Source organism: Lates calcarifer, linkage group LG1 (assembly GCF_001640805.2).
Source record: "Lates calcarifer isolate ASB-BC8 linkage group LG1, TLL_Latcal_v3, whole genome shotgun sequence".
Taxonomy (NCBI): Eukaryota; Metazoa; Chordata; class Actinopteri; family Centropomidae; genus Lates; species Lates calcarifer.
Window position 1 is genome coordinate 825,952 of NC_066833.1, and position 25,806 is coordinate 851,757.

The window sequence follows — 25,806 nt, forward strand, 5'->3', positions numbered from 1 at the left end:
CATGTGCAATAAAGAAATTATGAAAATTATATTGTATTTTGTAGTTGCAGTCACATTTCATCTCATCAGCCAGCTGACCTTCAGTGGTAAACATATATAAATTATTGTTTTATCTGCTGAATGATCCTTCAACAGAGTCTAGTCTTTTGAGCAAGCTGAATAGTTACAAATGGGTGACAATGATGTAATGTTTGAATCAGTTTTGTCTCTTAGAATGATGTGGTACTAGATTTTATTTAACAGTTTGTTTTTCAGCATGTCCTAGATGCTAAAAAATGAATTGGTTACCATTGCAGCACCTGTAGAGGCAGCAGCCTCTCCTGGGCCAAATATTTCAGTGCTTTTGTCATTTTGCATATCTTCTGCTGTTAAAAAAGATGATAATAAAAAACTAACTCAATTACATCTGCCAGAGATCTTCTGGAGACATGAAAAACTGTCTCGGCCATCAAGTTGGAAAGGCTAACTCACCGCTGAAACCACAGGGAATCATCACTGCCTGATGGGAGTCATGGTGGTGGGCTGTGTTTTTATTGCCACGCTGTTGCTTTCCTCACAAACTCACAATATTTCAAATCTGGCTCCAGTTCTGAAAAAGCTGGTTGGTAGTGGACCCTGATCACAGTGTTCTACGAGGGAGAAAGTGGGTGCAAGACTGATGGCGGCCCACACTGTTGCCCTTCCTAAGTTCTCCCTTTTGGGAGAGAGCCAGGTAGAAACCTGGATGAGATAGAGAGGAGTAGGTGGTGTAGTGATTCTCCTCCAGGTTCTCTTTCAACAGGCAGTCATCAAAAAACTGCTCCTGCAAAAGACAGCCAAAAAAACCCAAAAACATTTAGTATTATCAAATTCTGTTATTCCATCATGCAGCCCTGTAAACAGTGTTTTGTCATAAATTGATTTCCTAACATTTGACCTAGGTCTGAGAAAGTGCACACTGTCTCACAGTACACATGCATGACACATTTTTGGTGTGAGCTGTGAAGAGGGCTACATACTGCTCCGTATGCCAGTCCTTGTCCACTCATACAGAGGTACAAGCTACTCTTGACTCCTTTGATTCCCACCACTCCTTGCTTCATAGCAAACACCTTCAGCCAAGCTTGTGGAGATAGAGAAATGCAGGGTAAAGTAATGCATAAAGACTTGGATGTACTCTTGAGGTATACAGTATTGGTGTAAGATGTCTTAGGTAAAACCTCACAGGAGAGGCTGCAAACCAATGAAAACACAGGAAGTAGAATGCAGATTTCAAAAACATGAAACAGTAATATGTATATACTCACAGTATTCAGTGGGTTTGTGGACACCACCAACAGAGCCACTGGGAAGAATCTGGAGATGGTAGCCAATCCCAACACGGCAGTAGAGCAGCTGCTGTCTGACCCCTTCACTGATTGGATGATGAGTAGAACCTGCATTTTAAAGAGGTCATTTGTTGTTGTGGATAAATGACACTGACAACTAGCTGTCCTTAGGGGTGGTGTCATTGACTGATTCTCTTCTGACAAAGAGTCCATATGTCTTGCCATGTAATAAATCCAGAAAGTAACTGTGGTCATTTTTTCCATCACAAACTGTGCAAAAGAATAGGTTGGGATTTTTTCAAATCTATATTAATACAATGCCAAGTTCCAAAGTCCACTTAATTGTAATATAAGGCTTCAGTACTCTGAATTAGACAAATCAAGTGGCAACATTCGAAAGTTGTCCCAGCACCAACTAGAAATAAACCTATACACATCTTAGCAATCAATAACCCCATGAAAATGCATATTATGTGTGGGTATTACATTAAGGATCAACAAATGTGAACCTGTCCTTTAAGATTTCAGTCAGAAAGTGTAGAAAGAGATTTGTCGTTCTAAAAAATGTTGATAGAGTTTCTATCTTCTTGCATCTTTTCTTAGACTGCCTGACCTACTAACATTTCCCATCATCATGTTTTCATACCACATAAAACTGCAAAGTGATGTTACAAAACATGACAAAACATTTTGTGGAAAATAAAGTGAAATTAAAAGAAAACTTGAACTATAAAGTTTCTTAGGTGCTCTCTGACCTTTTCCTTTCAGCAGGATGTCCCTCATGTGTAACTTCCAGAGTCCCCGGAGGTGAGTGCTGTGGTTCTCAGATGAATCCATTGATTCTTGTCTCTTTGTTCCCACTGGCTGATCGCACATGGAGACAACCAGGAGCCACAGCAGACCAGGCAGCAGCAAGGAAACATTCATAGTGAAACACATCAAGCAGCTGCCAGCAGACCACACTGCAATGTCCCACTCATATCTATTGAGGAAAGGCTGCAGTCTTGAGTACAGTGTCGGTACAGCAGGTCCAGGTTAGGCCTCCTCCTTTTCTTCTGCTGAACTTGAGCTCCTCTGCCTCCTCTGCTCATCACCACTACACCCACTTTCTTCTTTTATCTCCTCAATGCCTCTGTCTGCTCTGAAGTACTGAAAGACAGGGACAAGGTAAGATACTCAACTGTACACATTAATTATCAGTGGATATCAGAAATCTTACCAATAACACACTCAACATGTGATGCTTTCTGAAGCAGCTTGTTATACTTTCATTAGCAAAACCTCTCCACTGTTGACCTACTATAACTGATTCAGTTTATACCTTTAAGTCAAACGCTGAAGGATAGGGAAAAACATAGTCAGACAAACTCTGACTATTTACTGTTTAGCAGTAGCCTGCGCACATGAACATGTTTTTATGTCACCCAATCAGACTTCTGACGGGTGAAGACATGCATACTGTCTGTTCAGTATCACAGTCACTGAGATTGGAGAGTGAACTGAACTGATAGAGCAGGAATAAAGTCTGAGGCAGAACACACTCCTAAAACACACATACAAATACAAGTTCCTGGATCTTGGTAGGTACCCTGAATGTAATCATGTTCTGTTTATTTGAAATTAGCCTGGCAAATACACTACATGACCAAAAGTACAGTATGTAGGCACCTTAACATGAAACCCTTGTGAGATACTGTACATGCAGTAGGTTCAGTATTCAGATCCCTTTCACTCTTTTGTGATGTTGTTTAATTCTAAAGGATAAAATTGCCATTTTTGCCCATCAATCAATTTCATAACCCATAATGACAAAGTGAAAACATGTTTTTAGAAATGTTTGAATTTTTTTAAAAATCTTACACTCAATATTTTAGTTCAGATGTGTCTAGAACTTGATTGGAGTCCACCTGTGGCAAACTGAATTGACTGGACATAGGTTAGAAAGGCAAATTCGTGTGTATATAAGATTCCACAGTTCACACTACATGTCAGGACATAAACCAAGCAGTGAAGTCCAAGGAACTTTGTGTAAACCTCTGCAATAAAATAGATCAGGGCAAGCAGTAAAACCATTTCAAAAGCTCTGCGTGTCCCCAGGAGAAAATGAAAGGGAAAAAGTTGGGAATCCAGGACTCTTCCAAGGGTTGGTTGTCCAGCCAAAAAAAAGTAACTAGGTAAGAGGGTAAGAGGGGTCTTGGTAATAGAACATCTGCAGAGAGTCCTGAAGAGCTTGAGAGGATCTGCCAGGAAGAATGGGATAAACTGCCTAAATCGAGGTGTGCAAAGCTTGAAGAGACTACCAGAAGACTCAGAGCTGCAACTGCTGCTAAAGGGGCTTCTACAAAGTCCTGAATTAAGCATCTAAACACTTATAAAAACACTTGGAAAATTGAGATTTACATTTTTGATTTTTAATTAACTTGCAAAACATTTCTAAAAAACATGTTTTCACTCTGTCACTAAGGTTATTTATTATTAAGCTGTTTCCACAACTAAGTTAATCACTATCTGATTCAATATGTGAAATAAATCCTGAAATACATTGAGTTTTTTTGGTGCGTCGAACACTCTTCTCAGGACTGATGGGAATTGTGGTTACTTTGTAACTTTGGAACAGATATTTGTCTGCACTAGGAGATGTGAAGTGCTTTGGTGATACACAGGATGTTTCCTTCAAAGACTCATCATGTGACTTTTGACAACACTGGCTCTGATAAAATGCTGTCTTCAGTCAGAGCACAGTGTCTGACAGTACAGATTCTATCTGAGATGAGTAACACCAAAGGCGTTTAAATTCTTAATAGATTATTTTATTCATAAAGCACTGAACATACATGGTCACTGGATAGTGACAGGCAGACATAAGACATGATATGAGCTCAAACTTCAGAGGTACATAACAAGTGTCATTGTAAAATAACTTTACATACAAAGAGCAGTTTTTAAAGCTGCACCAAGACACTTGTTATGATGAAATTTGAGGACTTAAATTGATAAAAATCCTCTTATGTAACATCAGTAAATACACCACATGTTAAGGCACTTTTAGTGGATATGAGGCTTTTTTCTCTGTAGCCCATTTTATGATCAACATAAAAGACATGGGTGTATTTCTTACAGTTAAAGCAGCTGCCTGGTACAGCTTTAAAAGTGTAAAATGTTAATTAAGATTGGATTTGAAGTTGTAATTGCCATGATTTAGAGGATTGTTACGAGGCTCCTACACATTGTTCATTTTGAAATTCAGCACATTTTTGAAAGGAAGTGGCTGACTAGATGTCAAGAATTTGGTTGTTAATTTGTGATCACTGTGGTTGTTCCAGAGGCTGTTTTCACACGACACCTGAAGGCCATGTCAAAATATGTGAAGCTCTTAAAAGAGCTCTTTGTACATTTTGCTATCACTACGAAGCCAACGTTAACATTAATATCAGTTTACTTGCTTACTTGCAAAGAGCTGTCCCCAGCAGTGGAAAACAACAGCGATGCTTTGCTCTAGTTCCACCACCTCTTGCGTTCTATTCATGCTAAGCAGCTAGCCGTGGCTTGACCGGCCCATCTCATCATTTTTGATAGCAACTCACAGAAGCGTCCAGGCTGCTTTTAAGAAGTTATGCTACTCAGAGGGTGTATTCTAATCTCTTGTATTGTAAACACAACAATGGCTGAAGCTCTCGGAAAGTGACCATCACCACCACCTCCTGGTAAGAAACCACATTCAGTAGCAGAGAAAACTTACAAATAGCCCCTAAAACAGCTTTTTTTGACTTGATCAGTTAAAGGTATTTTTATTTTTTCAGTCACCGGGATTTGACACATGTAACTGGCATGGTGTAAATATAACGTCCAGGACTCTTCTCACAAGATTTTAGATGCAAGTTTTAAGAGCTGGTTTACAAGTCTGTCAACCATAAAGAAGAATGATGAATTTTGGAATGTTGAAAAAAAAAAAAAAAAACATATACATTTTATCTATGATCAGTTTAACTCAGTACAATGACATATTTAGTTTCTATCAAAAACTGTTTACGAACAGTACTATCAGGGCTAAGAGGCTCCTTTAGTTCTCAGCTTGGACAGCAGCATTTCATTCTTCCGACACTCCTAGAAAGAAAGAAAAAAACAAAACATGATCATTGCTGTTATTAGTTATATACTGATGTCAAATTAAACTATACATTCACTTGACCACTTTTTTCTTTCAAATAGTTTTAATGTAGTAATATACAACACTTGTGTTTTAAAGATATTGCAATAGAGCTGACCAATACATTGTGTGTTTGATATGGTCTGATTTCTGCTAATAACATCCATATCAGTATTGGCATCTACAGCAGCTTATTAGTTGTGGGGAAGTTGCAGGACAGAAATGATATGTATGACATATCATGAAATGATATGACAAAGATATGTCTGTGTCTCCATTTCATAGTTTGTCCTCTAGAGAGCACTGGCAACTTTATGTGCAGTTTATTAGACCCACAGCAGCCCTGCAGTAAATCCTACCTTCATGAAAGTTCAGTTTTTGTTTGAACTGTTTATATAAGTGTTGATTTACCTTTATAGTCATTTTGGAGGCTATAGTTTGTGTTATTGCGTAATAATGAAAGGTGTTAAAGGTGTTTAATAGTTAGTCCATCCCATTAATAAAAATGAGGACACCTACTACCAACCAGTTAATAAATGTATATAATACCCCAGAATATGTTTACCTGACTTTAAACTGCTTCCTCTTGTAGCCAGCAGCTGTAAAATAACTTCATCTGTTATTTCACTGATTTTCTCACCTCTTTAAAGTCCTTGACAGTTTTGAAGTAGAGCCTCTGCTTATCAAGCAGCTCCAGGTATTCATCGTTCAACTGATCTCTCCTCATTTTGTTCTCCTGCTTCTTCTTCTCCATCTGGTAAAGAATATGGTCAGAAAGCAGGCATCACACAAATGTTGTGATAGATTGTGTTATAATTGTGGAAAAACTGTTAGGACTTAGCCTTTGGATAATTCCATATTATTAAGCTGTTCAGCAATGCTGGTATTTTTAATAACCATAGAAGTAATGGTCAAATGTACAAAAATAAGACATAGTTCACAAAAAAGTGGAATTATTCTTTAAGAGAGTGAATTATACCTTAATGCGGCTCTGTTTGATTCCCTCCACAATTTGCTCCATCTGTCTGAGGAACTGCTCCTTGGCTGCTGCAGATGACATGGCCCTGGACAGCAGTAAAGCAGATTAGAGCTTTTTCACTGAACAAAACAAAGAAACACACAGACAGACCATGCAGGTGATGGAAGAAACCTGTAGTCTCTTTACTTTACTATCATATCATATACCTCAGTGTTTCATATTACAAACATACAACAGGTGAACAAATTTATGCTTACTGCTGGAAGTTGTCGTGAATGGAATTTAGCAGATTCACCTAAAGAAATGAAAGCACATTTTCTTGTCATTAATTTTAAGAATGTATTTGAGTTGCTAAAATCAAACTTTGCATTAATATTGTTTACCACGTTAACAGTTCACTGATGTGGTTACTTACCTCTTTCTCCAAATAAACCTTCTTGTCATCTAATGTATTATACAGAGTGAAGAACTGCTTGGTCTCTTTGTGTGTTGCAGAAACTGAAAGGCACCAAAATAATTAGTATATACATTGTCTTTGTTTCTGAGCTTCTGGAGACATTTAGTTTGATTCATTTACGACAGAAAAATAATGACTTTAAATGGTCTCTGAGCAGATGAAGAGGAGGAATTCACCTTGGCTGTAAAGTTCGATGAATCTCTTCTGGTACTGAGTCAACTCGGCCCGGCTTGGCACCTCATCAATCTTCCTCTGCAGGATGGCGATCTCGCGATTCCTCCGAGCCTGAACCAAGTGAAGGAAAATTCCTGATTTGATTCAGCTTGAAGAGGATAGTGTGTCAAACAGCCAAATAACCAAAACTCACTGAAATTTCTCATTCTTGCAAATGAATCATAAACAGGAGCTCTCAGGGTTTTCATAAGACTTTGTTATCTTTACATTAAATGAAAGATGAAGTAATACATGTTGCTAATCCTCCTGGAGACCTGTAGCTGAACCAATTCCAGAAACCAGTTTACTGGGTTATAGTGAATTGGTTTCTGGAAACGTTCAAAGTTTCCTTTTAAATGCATATTGTATCAGTTGTCAGTTTCTCCCAGTGGTTGACCACTAAAATACTGTTAAGTTGTGAATGTAGTGAGGTGTTTTTTTTTTTTTTTTGCAGATTCTGTTTTTAATATTTTCTTTAAGTCTAACCAGGTGGCGGAAGAGGTATTCAGATTTCTAATGTGACATACATTGCTTCCTGCCAAATTGTCTTTTCTGGCAAACTAAAAAAGCAGTGCCTAAGTTGAATTTATTCTTACTTTGAATAATGTGATAATGTGAAAATGCGGTGATTTGCTGAAGTGAGTATTGCCAAGTTTTGGACTGTTGGTCTAAATAAAATTAAGACACTGTGAAAGTCCTGCTTTCAAAATGTAATTACATAAAGCAAGAATGTATTTCATATTTTGGATTCTATAGGAAAAACTAGCAAAGAAGCCTTGATTGATAATCTAATAGTGCTATAATGACCTAACTAATGAACTAATGACCTCAATTTTTATACCTGATAATGCAAGTAACTACTGATCTGCACATCTGCTAAAAAAACTCTAAAACGCACAGTGCATAAGCTATAAGTGTATTATTTTTACTTACTTTCAGTTTGTCTCATTCTTATCTGTTATCTGTTACTGTGACCTAACTGCCTCACAGAGATCATTCCAGTCCCATCTTATCTTGTGTTATGTTATATGAAGCAGTTACCATGAGCAGACGGATTTTCTGTAGTTTCTCTCTGTCTGTGTTGTACTGTTTGTCTATCAGCTGGTTCCTCTCCTGAGAAAATAAAAAGAGGAAAAGTGATACAAAGTGAAACAAACTGATGACTGCTAGGTTTTATTTTGAGGGTTTTTTCTCAGGGAGGGAGGACTATTCACAATCTTGAAAAAACATGTTTTAAACTGTATTAAACAAATGCTAAAACATGAGAAGTTGAATATAGACTGTAATTCTAACTGGATATATACCCTCTCCTCCTCTGTATCCTGCCCTGATGCCATCTTCAGCTCCTCAATGTTCTGCTGCAAACGGACCATCTCTTCCTGGACACAAGACCCACATATTAAATAGAAAATTAATACCAATTTACTGTCATGAAACTCTCTTTCTAGTCATACACTGTATATAGACATGCAGCAGTATTAACAGGATTTAGAATCACAGGTGAAGTGTGTGTGTGTGTTGATGTACTCACTCTGCAGTGTGTGCGGAACTCCTGCTCCTGCCGCTTCAGGTTCTCATTCATTGTTACCAGGGCCCTCAGCTTCTCCAACAAGCTGATCAACAGAACAAAACATTATTAGACAGACTGTCCCTTCAGTCAAAGAACAGTTAATGTATGTAGACTGATGGGTTAAAAATGGCAATTTTATTAATTTAAAACCAAATCTACAACACAAGGTGAGCAGGAAGTGAAAGGGTCCGAGTACTTTCTGAAGCCACTGTACATAGAAACCTATAAGAAACCTAAGAATTATATTATTTTTAATGTTTTTTGCCTGATAACAGTTTTAAAGTAGGAACATATTTCTCAAATATTGTTAAATTATTAAAATGTTAAAAATATACAATGTTTTCCATTCATTTCTTGAATCATCGATTCATTGTTGGTCCAAAACAAAAATTAGGAAATGCCCATCACATTTTTCTACACCCAAGGCAATATCATCAAATCCTTTGTTTTGTCTGTCCAGCAATCCAAAACTAAAAAAATTTATATATATTTATATAGTATATATTTACTATATTTATACTTGTATACTATTACTTTAGAAAGGGAAACTAATTTCATTTTCATTTACATTAATTTACATTAATTTACTCTGGTTGACAATGTTAGATATGTGATATTATTTTCATGTCTCATTAAGAATATATCATATAGCACCTTTAAAGGGAAGACAAAGAAAAAAAGAAAAAAAAAGAAATTAAATTAAAAGTGACAACAATCTGTGGGATTTCTACTATTCCAGTGATATATTTGGAAATGAATAATATTTATGCCACACTGACCCCAATTTGTCACACACTTCAGCTTCTTCATATCTGCTGATTACTGTCAAACATACAATGCACCCTAATGTCAGCAAATAAGCTGGTGTTGCGCAATAGAACATGGTACTAGGCTCTGAAAACCCCTTCAAAATGATATTAGGAAAAATGTGCAACAGATTTGGGTTAAATGTACTGAATATTGGTATTTTTCAGGCATTGGACACATTAGTGAACTATATAGTGGCACAGGAATGCAAACTTTAGTGCTGAAGACTACATGGGTGGGTACTAGGACAGACCCTATGGTTCTGCTAATTGCCATAGAAGGCCAGTAAAAGTCTTACTGCTAGATTAGATTAGATAGATACTTTATTAATCTGCATGGGAAGTTCCAGCAGCATCAACAGACTTAAGATAAATGTGAGAATCACTGTCATGAAATGCACAACACAAAGCAGAACCATTTAACTTGTTACAAGACCTACAGGTTTCTCTCAAGTTTTTGATTGTGGTTACTGGTGCTAAACAAAAGCTTTTATTTATACTGTTTATTGATACCGTCTTTATTGCAACTTTCACACTGTATTGACTTCACGCATTTTTCCTCCTGATACTGGGCTTTCTTACATGTGCCTGAATTCATAGTGAACTCACTGTGTCATGATGATTAACTGATACAAAGAAATAAGAGATAATTACTCTCCACCACTCACCCACTGTCAGCCTGCTCCTCCATCTCTTCTAAAGACTTCAACTCTTTATCCAGTTTCTCTGAGTGGTCTGTAGCCTGGAAAGATACACAAATGCCTATTCAAAACAACTTCTTCACAAAAATGTTTGCCATCGTTCCATCTTAAAAAGATTCCTGATGCTTAATTTTTTAAATTATCTCTTACTGTCACTTGTTTTTCAAATGACTAGTGCCTAATTATAATATAATCAATGTTATTTTGTCATGTTTGTTGATCTCCTGAGCTATTTGTCAGACTGTTAAGAAGAAAGCTTTGTGTTGCAATATTTTAGCCTCATCTTACCTCCACCAGTTTTCTCTTGGCCTCGTCACAGCCTGTCTTCACTTCTGCATGCTTGGCTTGTAGCTGTCAAAATATATGTTTAAATTACTCATAGTTATGACACATTTCCTGATCACTGCTGAAAATCTTAGTAAATCTCATTTTCCTGGTTAAAATAAAGGCAAAATGTTTATGTCAAGACGGCTCATATTCATTTCTGATGGAGGTGGAGCAGTAACCAATGTAAAAATCAGAAGTTACTTTACTTTAATTAGATTTAAATGGCTAACTTACCAGAGTTTAGATTGCTAGGTAGAGAAAGCTCATCAAGTGTTCAAATGCACGTTTTTAATTATTAAAACTCATTTAATAGATTGTTTAATGAATAAAAATAAGAAAACACACATGAAAACTTAACATACTTCAAAGTAATGCCTTTGTCTTACCAGAAGTTCCAAGTGCATGAAGGTAATGGCATGAAAAATGAATGTGTACTGTATGTAGTATAGAAGTTCTGAATGTATTGTCTATTCTGATTTTAATAGTGTTTGACACATCAGAAGGCACAGCATAGTATAAGTAGACTGCACAGTGGACCACAGTAAACTGCTAACCTCCTCCAGTTCTTTAGTTTTCTGCTGGATCTGTTTGCTGAGCGAGGTGACTGCCCTGCGATGATGCTGAAGCGGGCCATAGCGTTCTGAACGCTCCTCTGAGGTCAGCTCCGACTGCTACAGAGACATATGGGATATATAAAAAACATTATTACAATGTATTACAACAAAGAAATACTAAGAGAAAAGAAACAGCAATGAAATGCTTTTTGTTAAACTGCTGAGCCACTAAAGCTTGCTAGAATAGGTATGCTGTGTTTAGAAAATGCCTCTACAAATGTCAGAAGCAGTAACCAAAATACAGTACTTTGAATTTTTACCTGTTATTTTTCATCCCATTAACATGTTGCAACAAAAATGCATAAGCAAATGCAAAAGAGGCTCTCAAAATCTGTGTGCAGTCACCAAGGCTAAGCTAACTATTGCATAGTCAGTACCCACGTCATCCCCCCACATCAAATTATAGGGCTGCTACTTCTTAAACTGCAGTGTGGATGTGGAGGTTATTTAAAGGCACCTTTGATGGAGTTGATAGCTGAGTAATGAAAGTAAAGTAACAAGTAATGTAACATATTATTTTTGTTGCTGTGATGGTAATACTTTTTCAATGGGTAATGTATAATGAGTAACTGATTACACTTAGGCTGACTGATTACAGCTGAGTACAGATTCAAGTAACTTGCCCAACACTGATGATCCAGATTTTTGTCACCAAAACCATTATCATTATTATTTTTAGACAGATAGACAAAAAGATGGATACATAGATAGCTTGCTAATATTCAATATGCATACCTTAGCCTTAAATAAAAAAATTTAAAATATATACTGTTGTCTTAAATCATGTCTTTGAATTTTGAATATCAACATTATGAACATAGATCCTGCTTAAGTGTCTATCAGCAAGACAGTGATTCTCTACTAGTATCATCATGCTCTAGGTGATTCCCTTTGATCAGGAAATTTAATTTCCTCTCCTCCTGTAAATAAAAATGACATTTTCATTAGATTGATTGTTACTCACCTTCTCAGCGTACTCAGAAGCCATCTGTTTGATCTCCTCAGACTGCAGTCCCACTATCTGACCCACTGCACTTGCTGTCAGTTTCCCCTGCAGAAGGACAAATCAGTCAGAGCCAAACATAACTGTACTATTCATATTTATGTTTTAGCCATTTAGTTGTTTAATTTTGTTTGTTTGTTTCAGTTTAGTTGTTCATGTAGTGGTCATATGCAAATGTCCCAGAGTTATGTTCTAATTCTGTTTCCATTCCAATTAGTTGCAGTGATCATAATCATTTGTTGTTCAACTGCAAAAATTAAACCACCTGAGGCTGTGGAAAAGATAACCTTTCATAGGTCATTAAAAAAGTAATTTTATTAGTGACGAAATGAGGTTTCAGTGAACTTACATGAGCCTTGAAAGTGACCCTGATACACCCCGAGGTATTTTTACTAAAACGTTTGTTTCCTAGACAATGAAATTAAATAATAATGGCAAGAAGATGTGGCGAAATTAAAACAAAATTATAGAGCAAAACTCACTTCTCTGGTTACTTATATTGAAAGTGATGGAAGGTTTAACAGTAAATCAGAGATATTTGCAAATTACAACATTTTACAGTGATAAACTATCAAAATTGAAAACTGAGTGTCGTGGTGAACTCTCCCTATTGTAACGGACACCAGGCATCCGTCACAGGCAATAATCCTGAGACTAGAGAAGAGAGTGGTACTAGAGAAATAGCAGATCTACGGGTTATGAATATCATTAACCTTTAACAGAGAATGAAGGTAAGGTGAAGCTTGTAAAGTTTGAGCCCAGACATGCAGGGGAATAAGAAAACACAAATACAGGTTTTTGTTTACCTCTTCATTTGCCATAGCAGCCATGCTGGTCATCAGGGTTTTAATTCGCATCTAAGAGAGGGAGAGGGAGAGGAGAGGAGAGGAGAGAGAGAGAGAGAGAGAGAGAGAGAGAGAGAGAGAGAGAGAGAGATCCCAGTCAAATTAAACTTTTAGGCATCAAGTTCAATGTCAAGTTTTCAAGACCTGTACACAGGGAAGCAACAAAAGAGAACAAGTTGCAATGAACTGGATTAGGTAAATTAAATAATGAAATGTTGACTTATGGGTTATTTCATTTTCATATTTCTTTGGGCCTTGATATTATTTCACAAAAATATATAAGCCTTAGTTTTTTAAAACAAAATCTGAGACTGGCACTGCAACCACTTTCCTGGATTCTATCTAGTTTGAAAGACAATTATAGATATTGTATGTACTGGAGTAATAAACTGCAGCAGTTACAGTTAGAACAAACAACTACTTATTCAGAGGGTTATTAACTATACAGTACCAGTCCAAAGTTTGGACACATCCTCTCTGTAAATGTTTTTTTTCTTTGTTTTTATTATTTTCTACATTGCAGATTCATACTGACTAACATCAAAACTATGAAGGAACACATATGGAATAATGTAGTAAACAAAAAGTGTTTTATATTTTAGATTCTTGAAACTAGCCACTTTTTGCTTTCATGGCAGCTTTGCACACTTATGGCATTCTCTCAATCAGATTCATGAGGTAGTCACCTGGAATGGTTTTCAGTTAACAGGTGTCCCTTGTGAGGAGTTAACTTGTGGAATTTCTTGCTTTCTTAATGTGTTTGAGACCATCAGTTGTGTTATGCAGAGGTAGGGTTGGTACACAGTTCTATACAGTGAATAGCCCTATTCGACTACTGTTCTAATCAATATTATGGCAAGAAGGCCTAGAGACAACAGTCCATTATTACTTTAAGACACGAAGCTCAGTCAATCCAAAAAATTCCATAAACTTTGAGTATATCCTCAAGTGCAGTCGTGAAAACCATCAAAGCACTGGCTCGCATGAGGACTGCCCCAGGAAAGGAAGACCAAGAACTACCTCTGCTGCAGAGGATAAGGTCATTAGAATTACCAGCCTTAGACACCACAAATTAACAGCACCTCAGATTAGAGCCCACATAGATGCTTCACAGAGTTCAAGTAGCAGGCACATCTCAACATCAACTGTTCAGAAGAGACTGTGTGAATCTTTCATGGTCAAATTACTGCAAAGTACAAACTACTGACTACATCATTTGCTTTTTAATAGGACAATGACCCCAAACACATCTCCAGGCTACGTAAGGGCTATCTGACTAAGAACGAGAATTTGTGCTGCGTCAGATGACCAGGCCTCCTCAATCACCTGACCTAAACCCAAATAAGATGGTTTGAGATGAGCTGGACTGCAGAGTGAAGACAAAACATCCAACAAGTGTTCAGCACCTATGGGAACTCCTTCAAGACTGTAGGAAAACCATTCCAGGAGACTACCTCATGAATCTGACAGAGAATGCCAAGAGTGTGCAAAGCTGTCATCAAAGCACAAGGTGGCTACTTTCAAGAATCTAAAATATAGAACATATTCTGTTTTTTTCACACTTTTTTGTTTAACAGCACCTCACAGAGTTCTTCCTTCATAGTTTTGATGTCTTCAATATTAATCTACAATGTAGAAAATAATAAAAACAAAGAAAAACTTTTGAATGACAAGGTGTGTTAAAACATTTGACTGGTACAGTATATGATTTACTGAGGTTTGTAAACATTTAGATTAGGGATCGACAGATTATCGGCAGGGCCAATTATCGGCGCCGATATTCGGCATTTTGACGCATATCGGCATCGGCCGTTTTTTCTAATCCGCCGGCCGATAAGAGATCAATTTAAAACGCGGTTATTTTGGCGCTGATGCAGCCGTGCCTCTCTGTCTGTAGTCACTACTTTGTCTCCAGCATTGTCCCGCCCACAGCACCATCTGATTGGTTACACACAGAGCCATGGCAACAGCCAATCAGCAGTGAAAGCTGTGCATGCACAGTGCTCATACACAGAACAACTCTGCTTTTTGCACCACAATCTGGTGCAGCTCAATTGGGACTAGTAATTGATTTGAGATTCACATTTCTGTGCAAATTTTATTTAACTTTGTTTTATTGACTTTATAAAACTTCAGGAAGCTATTTATTTATTTAATTAAAATTTCAGTTAACTTTATAAGACATGCTGCTGAGCCTGGGAGCTCCCTGCACTTTTTTGTTAGAATTTAAAAAACAAAGCTGTCTATTGTCTAAGATAAAAAAAAAAAACCTTTAACCTTTAACATGTTGCAAATCTGAAAAGCTGTTTAATAAACATATTTAAAGGCATTTAAACAAAGTTAAGCGCCGGAGTTTGTATTACTCAAAATTTTTATGCCATTTTTACTGCAAATGAATATCAGCTCCAAATATCGGTTATCGGCTTCCTTGACTACTAATAATCAGTATCGATATAGGCCCTGAAAAAACCATATCGGTCGATCCCTAATTTAGATATTTGCTCTAGCCTACTTTCTTTACTGTATTATGTATCATGTTTATGTTTTGCATGGCTTGAAGTAAGACACATAAATAACTAGAATAAATATTTTTAATTTCCACTATATTTATAGTATATTTAACCTATTTTGCTGCTTGTAAACATCTTTCTTGTGTCCCTACTAATTTCTGCTATTTGAATCTATTTCTGATATGTGTATAACACATTGCATAAAGTGCTCACCTCTTCAGCTGCCTGCAGGTCCTCTTCCTCTGACATCTCTGCCATTCCAGAAGGCACCAACTGAGAGCCACTGTCCATTAAAGCCTTCCCTGCATCCACCTACAGGAGGAAAGACAGGATGTGGAAACTAAAGAAACTAAGCAGTACAGAACTACACTAAAATCTAACTGCGACTGTAAATATCTTAATGTTGACACAATTTGAATGCTTTCTTCAAAGCCAAAAAATGTTACTTTGTAAAAGCCAAATAACTGACTACACATCACCAACCAACACCAACCTTGTCTTGTTTGGACTGCTTGCTGAATCCATATCGCCTGGATAAACAAATAAAAACACAGCAAAAAACTTTTATGACCTAACAAATATGTGAAAATAAAGTAAGAATTTCTTTTGTCTTTTAAATTTTCAAATACACCATGCCACATTACAACATCAGCACATCAAATGGCAGTAATCCAAAACGAGGATAAACAGCTCCCTTAGGGCAGAACTGATTAAATAAACACGGAAGTACATCAAAGCAGCACCACAGTTTGCATCCTTCATGCCAAACATATGTGAGAACTGTTTGCATTCACTGACTGACATAGTCAACCACAAACAAAGTGCTATGAGTAGGAGCTTGCAAAAAAGAAGGCTTCACACATTCATACAGTACTTACAGAAGGAAATCTGACATTCTAGTACAGAGGCAGAAATGGATGGATGAAAAAAAAAGTCAGACAGATACAAAACTAGACATGAGATGTGTGGATTAAGACTATGACAGCACATGACTGGGCTTCAGATACAAGGTCAACAAGGCAGGGATAGAGACACAGTATGCTTAGAAATAAGAAAAGTTTCCTATATAACTAACTATGGCTGTGTTCCAAATCGCATACTAACGTACTATTCATACTAAGTCTGACGTCAAAGTTAGTATGTAGTGTGTTCACACTGCATAGTATGCGAATTTTGTGTATGCGAGAAATGCCCGGATGTATACTAAATCGGCAAGAATTTCAGAGTATGCACCGTGAGCTTACTCGACATACTCAACCGCCCCACAATGCATTGCGTTCCGTCAGACGGTGTACAATGACGGACCTTCTTATAAGCAATATACAAGAATCATAATAATAATAGTAATAATAATAACTGATTTTAATGAAAGAGACCTTTTTCTTTTCTTTCTTTTTTCTTACTTTCCCCCAGTCTTAGCAGTTCACATCACATTAATTTACTGGGAGCTAGCAATCTGACTGAAACTTGATTGTGTGTTAATACTTCTGAGGGAAATCCAGAATTGACGTACATCTGGACAATGTACCGCAGACGACGAGCCGACCGCCAAACTTCGGAGCAGATTTAAAAACAGGAGTTTATAACACAAACTGAACACAGATTATAAATCTATATGGCAATATTGTCGCCTAAAAAAATAACCAATGTACTAAAAGGACAGAGAAACGATCAATAAACGTGAAAAATATTTGTTTTAAATCGCCGCCAGTTGTTGCTGTTGCCGCCGGTGGAGTGAAATGCATTCTGGGATACTGGTAGTATGCTTCAGTGTGAACGGCCACCTACTTAAACGCTCATTTAGTAGGCAGTATACAGTATATACAGTTTGAGTATGTAGAAGGCAGTACGTTAGTATGCGATTTCGAACACAGCCAATGACTGTATCAAAGATGCATGACATGACAGCTCACCAAAAGTGAAGCCAAAACATTGTGAGTGCCTCCTGGTGGCTGGAAGCAGTAAAGGTCAGAGAACCCCTCCACACTGGTGGATGGGTGTTATGGCCCTAGTGCCAGAGGCTGTGTTTTTTGTTGTGTATGTGGTGTTGCGCTCTCTCTCCCTTCCAGGAGATCGACCCTCCCTGAATATACTGCCCCCAATCAGTAGCGGAAGCAGAAAAGGGGAGAGAGAGAGACACCAGTCGGGGCCAGAGGGCCTTTTTTAATGGTTCAGGTCGGTGCAGAGTGGGCCGTGTGTGAGAGCTGTTTCAACAGCGTGGTACACTTTTCAGTGGAAAGAGTGTGGATCGTTTAACTTACCTGTGTTTCTCTGCACTGTTGTGGGCTGATCACAGTTCTGCTTTGTTTGCCCCTGTTTTTCACTTGGGGAACGTAACAATGGGACATAGGCCAACTAAAAAACCAAACTACACATCAAACAATATTTTCCCAAAAATGGTTTTTGTCATTTTAGGTAGTTCTTATCACAATGGTGGATGTTTATGTGTTCATTTTTCTTATAAGTTTGGTTTAAATTAGATATTTGAGGCTATAAAAACAGGGTGTGACATTATAACTGAGAGCTGTGATTGACTCAACTGGTTGGGCAGGTGGGAATTCAATAGTGCAACTACACTCACTGATCACTAATGTGCAGACTCTGGATCCAAATGACTTAACCAGTGCAAGATGGCAGCACTCATATCTGGGAGGTTTTGGCTTCATTTTTGTGAGAGGAAGTGGAGATGCACTGTTCATCTCTGTATAGTCACATATTACATTACATGTGAAATTGGTTTAAATATCCAGTACAATTATTTATTTTCATGAGCTATGTTTATTTTCATGTCATCATGCTGCTATATCATTGATATTGCAATATGAAACTTTTTTTGTGTACAAATCCATATTATCATGAATGATAAGATATGGCACAGCCCTTGCTGGAACTAAGGCATTTTGTAAATTTTTGTTTGGAAATATAAGCTATTTCTCAAACAAACAAAACAAAACAAACAAAATAACCAAAACCAAAAAATCAATCAAATGAATCTGTAGTGACATGCTGCTGTTTTTTAAAATCTGGTATATACAGTATCTACAGACGATGTGAAAATCAGCTTTGAACATGGCAGAAATGGTGGGCTTGTCCTCTTGTGCTGTGCTGAAGTCAAATTTCAAAGTGTAGTATGGAGATGAAACACTGGGAGTGTATTTGATTGACACCTGTAGTTTAAAGATGGCTTACAAAATTCTTTATGAATGGAGATAGAGATAAATGACAGTGACATCTGAAAGCCACTTGGACAAAAGACATACACGCACCTGATGTAAAATCTTACCTGCCATATTCCAGCAGAGTGGAGTGAACCCTGGACTCCTCATCCAGCAGCTGGCCTGCATCCCTCTGCCTCCTGTACTTTCTCTGTGGTTTGTACACATTCTGGAAAACACCAGTGTTCATTCAAGCCATCATTTATATTCCATAAAAGAAATAGAAACACATCAATTGGAACACAGAAACAGATATTATGTTTTAACTTTTACTTAGTTGATTGGATAGTTTCATTATTTATTGAATGTGTGTGTGGTGGCTTCAGAGAGTGTTCACATTGCTTCATTTATGCAAATTTAATGTGTTGTAGATTTAACCTTAAATGTATAAAATTTCCATTTTGTCTGCATAGTAATAACCTCTAATAAAAGCGTTTTTAGAATTTTTTGCTTACTCATTAAAAGTCAAAAACTGAAATCTCATTTACAAAAGTATTCAGACATTTGTCTCTTTTTTCAAGACTTTATAGAAAACCCTTTGGTGGCAGGTACATCTCTGAGTCTTCTAGGGTAAGTCTCCACAAGCTTTGCACACCTGAATTTGGGCAATTTATCCCATTATTCCTGACAGATCTCTCAAGCTGTCAGACTGGATGGGAATCATCTGTGAACTGCCATTTTCAGGTCTCTCCTCAGATGTTGTATGGGGTTTAAGTCTAGACCCTTGGCTTGGCCACTGAAGGACAGCCTGAAGCCACTCCAGCGTTGTCCTGGCTGTATGTTTCAGGTTATTATCGAGCTGAAGGATGAACCGTCGCCCCAGTCTCAGGTTCCACGCACTGTGAAGCAGGTTTTCTTAGAGTCTCTATGTGTGGCTGCACTCATCCTTCTCTCAGTTCTGACCAGGCTCCCTGTCCCTGCTGCTGAGCTTTTTATGCTGCTCATTTGGAAGCTGGTCTCTGTGGGAGCAGGTTAAGCAAGGTGGTCTAGATGTCCCTCTCCACAGCAATATCTTCCAGCTCCTCATGGGGGATGCTAAGGCATTCCCAGGCCAGGCTTAAATCTACCCTGGGGTCTACTATCAGTTCGATGCGCAATGAAATCTCCAATGGAGGGTGCTCAAGGCAAATCCTGACCAGATATCAGTTTATCCATTGAAAATTAAATCTGAAGTGTGCAAAGACAGATGGGGTCTGAAAACTTTCTGAAACCACTGTAGTGCCTGATGGGGTAGTAACTCACCAGTACATCCAGAACTGCCTTCACAGCTTTATCTTTCCTATGGAGAAACTCTTCATCCTAGAATACAAGGGTTTCATGTGAACACCAGCTCTTTTTAAGAGGATAGTTTATGCAATATAGCTTAATTACACCAAGGCCACCACACACCTGCAAAATACTGCTGAATGACTATGTTGATATATTTCTGCAACTCTGATTTCTGACTCTCTCAGTTTAGCTGACCAGTTTAGCTTATACTTTTCTTCATTTCCTGAAGGTAATTTGTCACTCATGCCTTTTCAGGCATCTTAGAGTCACTGTGTAGTACTACCTAAGTTCCAAAATCAACCACTGTATAAAAACTACCCATGTTCCAACATTTGAATAACTGTTGTAAACATTCCTCAGAACTGTATTCTTTGGACTAAATAAAAAGATTTATCTCATTCTCCTTGCTTTCCCAATCATCTGGATGTAATTCCACCTGCCACTACAGCTAAGTTCTAGCTCTGGGACCAACTGGTACTCTTACCTCAGGTAGACTGTGGGTCTTCTGGAACTGAGAAATGGAGTATGCTCTCACATAGTCACCCATCTCTTCCCTTGTTTCTATGGCTCGCTTCACCAGCCACTGGCAGGAGATGCAATGCACAGTTAATTAGATACAACCATAAACAAGGAGCCACCAGGTACAGTGCAAACCTAAAACACTGAAACATCCTTCAACTAGTCCTGCAGTGTGGATTGGATTTTCTGGCAAAACAGCACATGGATGCAACACATTTATGAGCTGCTACTGAAGTCTTACTGTAAGCTAAAGGTGGAAATCACATATGGAAATCTTATTAGCCTGTTTTATTCAAATTTGACAGACAGACAAACAGGTGTAAAAAAGCCTTTGTCTACACATCAGTAATTACTTTGACTTAATAACTGTTACTGTTTTTAAACACACTATTCAAATTTGATGCAGAATATTAACATAGAAAGAGGCTGGTGCCAGATTATGATGAATTCTCTTACTTGTATTACTGGAAAAATGTGGATAAAATCCAGCCCTTGGATTTGATGAGGCTCCAGGCGATGGGGGCACTTCATCTTTGGTAGAACAGAAACTATTTTCTCTGTAAGGGCTCTGCAAGGAGACAGAAAACATCGTCACAATCAGAATCTAATTATTATCTGCAATAAATCCAGTTACTTAATTGTTATCAAGCCAACTCAAACAGTGGCCTCTAACATGCAGGCTGATTTAGAATTCTATAAAATCCAAGAGGAAAAAACTGGCTTGATCATCTGGCCTCTATAAAGGAGGATATAAACCCAGTGTTTGGTCCTAATGTACATCTTACATCTAGAATGGATGCAGCTGTGATAACTGCATTCTTGCACACTATAGGTCCAATAAAGTCTTGGTTGTGATCTGTATCTGTCTGTACAATATCACTTTTGATGCATAACAGATTGTCAGAGGAATCACAGCATTATGATGTAAATAGAAAAAAAATGCATGCAAATACTAATCATCAACTGGAGTTATCCATCTGAGGTGTTGTGATGCTTTGAAAATGAGCACTTCTCTCAGTGCAATCTAGGAACACTGTTTTGGTTTGATGACTGAAAACTTAATCACAGTACTTCATTTGGGACAGCACACAATCACAGAACATACAGGGCCCTTAAAGAAAAATCAGCCAGCTGAGAAACCACTTACATTTTCTGACCAATGGTTGAGTTTTCTTGGAAAAGAAGATCCACATCAATGTCAAAGTTACATGTAGTGATGCACCAGGTCATACCCCCAACCACCTGAAGAACAGAGGAAGAAACAAGCTCAGTGGATGGAGGTTTACTGTGGTGATAAATCATTAGGACTGTCTATTGTGTAAATGGGGACTTAAGTTCACAGTTTAGCAAAGTTTATATCAGTGTCAACTGTACTAGTGAGAGGAGTTTTTCTAAGAGCATTATGGGACCAGCATAGAAAGAGCTCACAGATCAAGTGTGTACCTTATCAAAAGGTGACAGTCCTTTTATTCTAGCTCTGAAGTATCCAGCTGCCAGCAGGAGCTCCAGGATCTCAGCCAGCTTGACGCTCTGTTCTTCATCCTCTCTGGTTTCCACCTGGGAGCCAAACACACATCATCACCTACGTCCGCACAAAACAAATATCCATCCGAGTTGCTTGAGCGCTCTCGGGCGAGGTAATGAAACCCACTCAGTTGCAGGGGGCAGGTTTTCATTCAGCTAGCTTTAAGCGACACCTGGGGAGGAGGCAAGTAGGCTACCAGATTTTCATTGACACTTTCCATTTTTTTCTTGAAACAGTCCTTGTACTCACTGTTGAGATGTTTAAATGGTTAAATGACAACAGCAACTTCAATGCACCCGTTTTAAGATAGCTGTCAACTCCAACGTTAGCTAATAAGCGTCCACGTTGTTTGTTGACGTATATCGGTTGTTTTCACAATAAAATCATCTTTCCATTGAAAAAATGCGATTAAAATTATCTTAACCTGAATGAGGTTGCCTTCTTGGTCATATTGGGCTCCTATTTTCGACCCAGTTCTCACTCTGTGGAAGACAGACGTACTCGCCGCCATGTTGAATTGTCCTGTTGTTGATGACAGATCACATGACCGTAGCATATGACACGCATCGCTATTGACTACACCCGCTCATAGGCTGTTGGAGTGGAAGAGCCATAGTTAGCAACAGTGAGATACGGTGAGGAACTAAAGCATTTACTAGCCTCAGCATTGAACGAAGCTTTGTCAGTTTAGAAATGAAAAACAGAGGAATACAACAAAAGAGATGTTCTTGGTGAAAATGTTGTGACTCAGGCCTTCCCATCGATGAAAATCTCGAAAAATATTCGCGGAGGCGTGGGGGAAACAATATTAAGAACATTATTATTATTATCCAAAATATAATGATGAGGGGAAAAGGAATAAAATTTAACTTTGATTTACTTGAGAAAGAAAGTATAAAAGTACTGAACGTGAAGGAGTATACAATCATTTTCACTATGAACTTTCTTTTCTGTTTTGTCATTAGAATTAGCAAAAGTCAATTTAGATTCCCGATACATGCTTTATTCCAGCGGGTGGCGGTAATGCACCTTGTTTGCTAACCGTCATAAAACACCAAGAAGATGAAAGAAAAGAATATTTACGACAGTTTTGCTCACATTGCGGCGACTATTTTGCGACAACGGCTTCGTTGACGGTACACGTGTGTATCTTCCAGTCCCCTCCAGTGGTTTTTACTTCACCATGGCGAAAGTCTCTAAGAGGAAGAACGTTTGTAAAAAGAAGCTTAAAAAGGGCTTCGAAGTTACACAGAAGAGCGCAGCGGTGAAGCCACATGTGGTCTACGACGACTGCGAAGAGGAGGAGGTTTTAAATGAGGCAGATGAAAACATCACCAGCGAGGAAGAGGAGGACGACAACGATGAACGCAAACGCCAAAAGCTGCTGGAGGCCATCAGCGCTCTCGGGGGTAAGAGGAAGAAAAAGCTCGGGGAGAGATCCGAGGCAGCCGTCCAGATGTCTGAGTTTACGGTCAACGCGGAGGGGGAGGGCGACAAAATCGACCTGTCGGACCTCATCGGTACCATGGACAATAACTCCTCTGTTCCAGCCAAGACCAAGAAACAGCTTAAGAACTTACAGCAGACTAAAAAGACCATTGAGTGTCCCCTCAGCAAGCAGGAGAGTGAGAGGATCCTGAGAGATGTTACTTTTCAGAAGGCAGCGACAGAGGTGTCCCGATGGAAAGGTATCATCAGACAGAACCAAAGGGCCGAGCAGCTGGTCTTCCCCCTGAACCAGGAGCCCTCTGGCCCCAAACCCATAGAGAGGGTGGTGACCAGCTGGAGGGCGCAAACCCCGCTTGAGCAAGAAATTTTTGCCCTTCTGTCTGCCAACAAGCAGCCTATCAATGACCCCATCCTGACCCCTGCTGAGGAGGCATCTCTGAGGGCGATGAGTCTGGAGGATGCCAAGATCCGCCGCGCCGAGCTGCAGAAGGCCCGGGCTCTGCAGTCCTACTACGAGGCTAAGTCCCGGAGAGAGAGGAAGATCAAGAGCAAGAAATACCACAAAGTGCACAACAAGGCCAAGCGTAAAGAGTTCCTGAAGCAGTTTGATGAGATGGTGAAGACAGATCCAGCTGCTGCCTTAGAGGAGCTGAATAAGATGGAGCTGGCCAGGATGCAGGAGAGGATGTCACTGAAGCACCAGAACAGTGGAAAGTGGGCCAAGTCGAAGGCGATCATGGCCAAATACGACGAGGCGGCTCGCAAAGCCATGCAGCAGCAGCTGGAGGTGAACAAAGACCTGACCCAGAAGCTGGTGATATCAGTAAATAATGAGGAAGAAGAAGAGGAGGAGGAGGAAGCAAGCCATGCACAGCTGATGCCTGATTTTGTGAATGATGCAGAGCAAGGGTTGGATTCCTCAAATCCCTGGATGAGAGGCAAGCTCTCTGAAGATCCCACAGAGAAAAAGATGAGTGACATTGTGGATCCTGTGGCAGCAGGGGCTGGAGTGGTGGGAAATATAGCTGAAGAAGAAGAGGATGAGGAGGAAGTGGAGGATACAGAAGAGGAAGCACTCCTCAGAGAGTTTGACAGCAGGAGGAAACTGCGTCACGCCCAGAAGACTGACACAGTACCTGTAATATGTGTGGATAATGAGGAAGAAACGGTTGAGGAAAATAAAGCTGCAGCAGAGGACCTAAATGCTTCAGACAAAGAAGAGGAGGAGCTTTCAGAGTTCACAAGCCTTTTCAAGGGAATAGCTGAAGCGGAAAACATAGAGGCAGCAGCAGATGCAAGCCACATGGATACTTCAGCACAGCTAGAAGAAGGGCTGATGAGGATCAGGACTCTGGAGGATGTGGAGCTCCTCAGTGAGAAGTCAGCCACTGATAAAGTACCTGTTCAACCCCAGCCACCCCCAGCCACAGAAAACTTGCCATCGGCAACTCAAAAAGCAGGCAAAAACAAAAAAAGGAAAAGAGGGATTGAGCTGCAAGAAGCTCTCACCAGAGAGGCAAAAGTCATTCAAATCCCACTCGCTCTGACAGTTGAGGACACAGAGGACTCAGATGAAAAGCTGGATCAGAGGGGGCTCATTAAAGAGGCCTTTGCTGGAGATGATGTCATCTCAGACTTCCTTAAGGACAAGAGGAAGGCAGAAGATGCAGGGGAGCCTAAGGTGGTGGACCTGACGCTACCTGGGTGGGGGGAGTGGGGAGGGACAGGCCTCAAGCCGTCCCGCAACAAACGTAGGAGGTTCAGGACCAAGACCACACCACCTCCACCCAGGAAAGATCAGCATCTGCCCAGCGTCATCATCTCAGAGAAGAAAAACAGCTCCATTAGCCTTCACCAGGTGAATTCACTGCCTTTTCCCTTTGAGAACCACGCACAGTTCGAGAACACCATCCGCTCTCCCATGGGCCGCACCTGGAATACAGAGCGGACAGTTAAAAAGATCACCAGGCCCAAGGTGGTCACCCAATTGGGTGCCATCATTGAGCCCATGGCTCAGGAGGAGCTGATGAAGGACAAGAAGCTGGTGTCTGCTGGGAATAAAAGTAGTGTGGATTCATGGAAAAGAAAACATTAGCAACAAATAATTATCGTGAAATTATCAAAAGTAAATAAGGGTGATAGTATGTCTCCATTAAACAACTTCTCTGTTGACATTCTGTGTGGGTGTGTATGGGATGATGATCAGTTTTCTTTAATCTGTATTGTGAGAATATTTCAGCATTTAGGGAGCTGAAATTATGTACCTCTACTATACTTGATATAATGTGTTAAATGTGTAAAATCTAAGTAGTTTTGAAGTCTTGAAATAAATTCTACCTTTGGAGGTAAA

At 39.1% G+C, this 25,806-nt stretch overlaps 3 protein-coding genes across 4 annotated transcripts; 1 reads left to right on the plus strand and 2 right to left on the minus strand.

The window, feature by feature from the left end:
• Nucleotides 1–532: 532 nt before the first annotated feature.
• Nucleotides 533–2,474, minus strand: fgf9 (fibroblast growth factor 9). Its single transcript, XM_018696575.2, has 4 exons — nucleotides 2,063–2,474; nucleotides 1,287–1,415; nucleotides 999–1,102; nucleotides 533–802 (listed from the first exon to the last, which is right to left on the minus strand). The coding sequence occupies exons 1-4, from the start codon at nucleotides 2,244–2,246 to the stop codon at nucleotides 620–622; spliced, it is 600 nt and encodes a 199-aa protein (XP_018552091.1). The 5' UTR covers nucleotides 2,247–2,474; the 3' UTR covers nucleotides 533–619.
• A 1,621-nt stretch (nucleotides 2,475–4,095) lies between these two features.
• Nucleotides 4,096–23,170, minus strand: ccdc93 (coiled-coil domain containing 93). 2 transcript variants are annotated; one of them, XM_018696601.2, is made up of 25 exons: nucleotides 23,106–23,170; nucleotides 22,432–22,600; nucleotides 21,926–22,039; nucleotides 21,630–21,724; nucleotides 20,939–21,050; nucleotides 20,448–20,546; nucleotides 19,937–19,993; nucleotides 18,763–18,863; nucleotides 16,358–16,375; nucleotides 15,973–16,009; nucleotides 15,693–15,791; nucleotides 12,931–12,981; nucleotides 12,086–12,172; nucleotides 11,062–11,178; nucleotides 10,469–10,531; nucleotides 10,148–10,221; nucleotides 8,635–8,716; nucleotides 8,408–8,482; nucleotides 8,145–8,216; nucleotides 7,067–7,175; nucleotides 6,849–6,931; nucleotides 6,691–6,728; nucleotides 6,434–6,518; nucleotides 6,095–6,208; nucleotides 4,096–5,411 (listed from the first exon to the last, which is right to left on the minus strand). In XM_018696601.2, exons 2-25 carry the CDS (start codon nucleotides 22,561–22,563, stop codon nucleotides 5,355–5,357), a joined length of 1,971 nt encoding a protein of 656 aa, XP_018552117.1. In that variant the 5' UTR covers nucleotides 22,564–22,600; nucleotides 23,106–23,170; the 3' UTR covers nucleotides 4,096–5,354. The 2 variants fall into 2 exon arrangements, with proteins under 2 accessions (XP_018552117.1, XP_018552118.1); XM_018696602.2 differs by lacking the exon at nucleotides 16,358–16,375 and having other exon boundaries at nucleotides 23,106–23,167.
• si:dkey-251i10.3 (uncharacterized protein LOC553498 homolog) lies at nucleotides 22,833–25,806 on the plus strand. The gene has a single exon (XM_018696600.2). It carries the CDS (start codon nucleotides 23,191–23,193, stop codon nucleotides 25,549–25,551), a length of 2,361 nt encoding a protein of 786 aa, XP_018552116.1. The 5' UTR covers nucleotides 22,833–23,190; the 3' UTR covers nucleotides 25,552–25,806.

Excerpts from the sequence above, each read along its gene's own strand:
- ccdc93 (XM_018696601.2), bottom strand. The coding sequence starts at position 22,563 with ATGCTACGGTCATGTGATCTGTCATCAACAACAGGACAATTCAACATG. Across the intron at positions 22,040-22,431 it reads AAGAAGGCAACCTCATTCAG|GTGGAAACCAGAGAGGATGA; the intron begins GTTAAGATAATT and ends TTTGGCTCCCAG. Across the intron at positions 5,412-6,094 it reads CTGTCAAGGACTTTAAAGAG|GAGTGTCGGAAGAATGAAAT; the intron begins GTGAGAAAATCA and ends CTTTCTTTCTAG.
- fgf9 (XM_018696575.2), bottom strand. The coding sequence starts at position 2,246 with ATGTGTTTCACTATGAATGTTTCCTTGCTGCTGCCTGGTCTGCTGTGG. Across the intron at positions 1,416-2,062 it reads CATCCTGCTGAAAGGAAAAG|GTTCTACTCATCATCCAATC; the intron begins GTCAGAGAGCAC and ends TTTAAAATGCAG. Across the intron at positions 1,103-1,286 it reads CCACAAACCCACTGAATACT|CTTGGCTGAAGGTGTTTGCT; the intron begins GTGAGTATATAC and ends TATCTCCACAAG.
- si:dkey-251i10.3 (XM_018696600.2), top strand. The coding sequence starts at position 23,191 with ATGGCGAAAGTCTCTAAGAGGAAGAACGTTTGTAAAAAGAAGCTTAAA.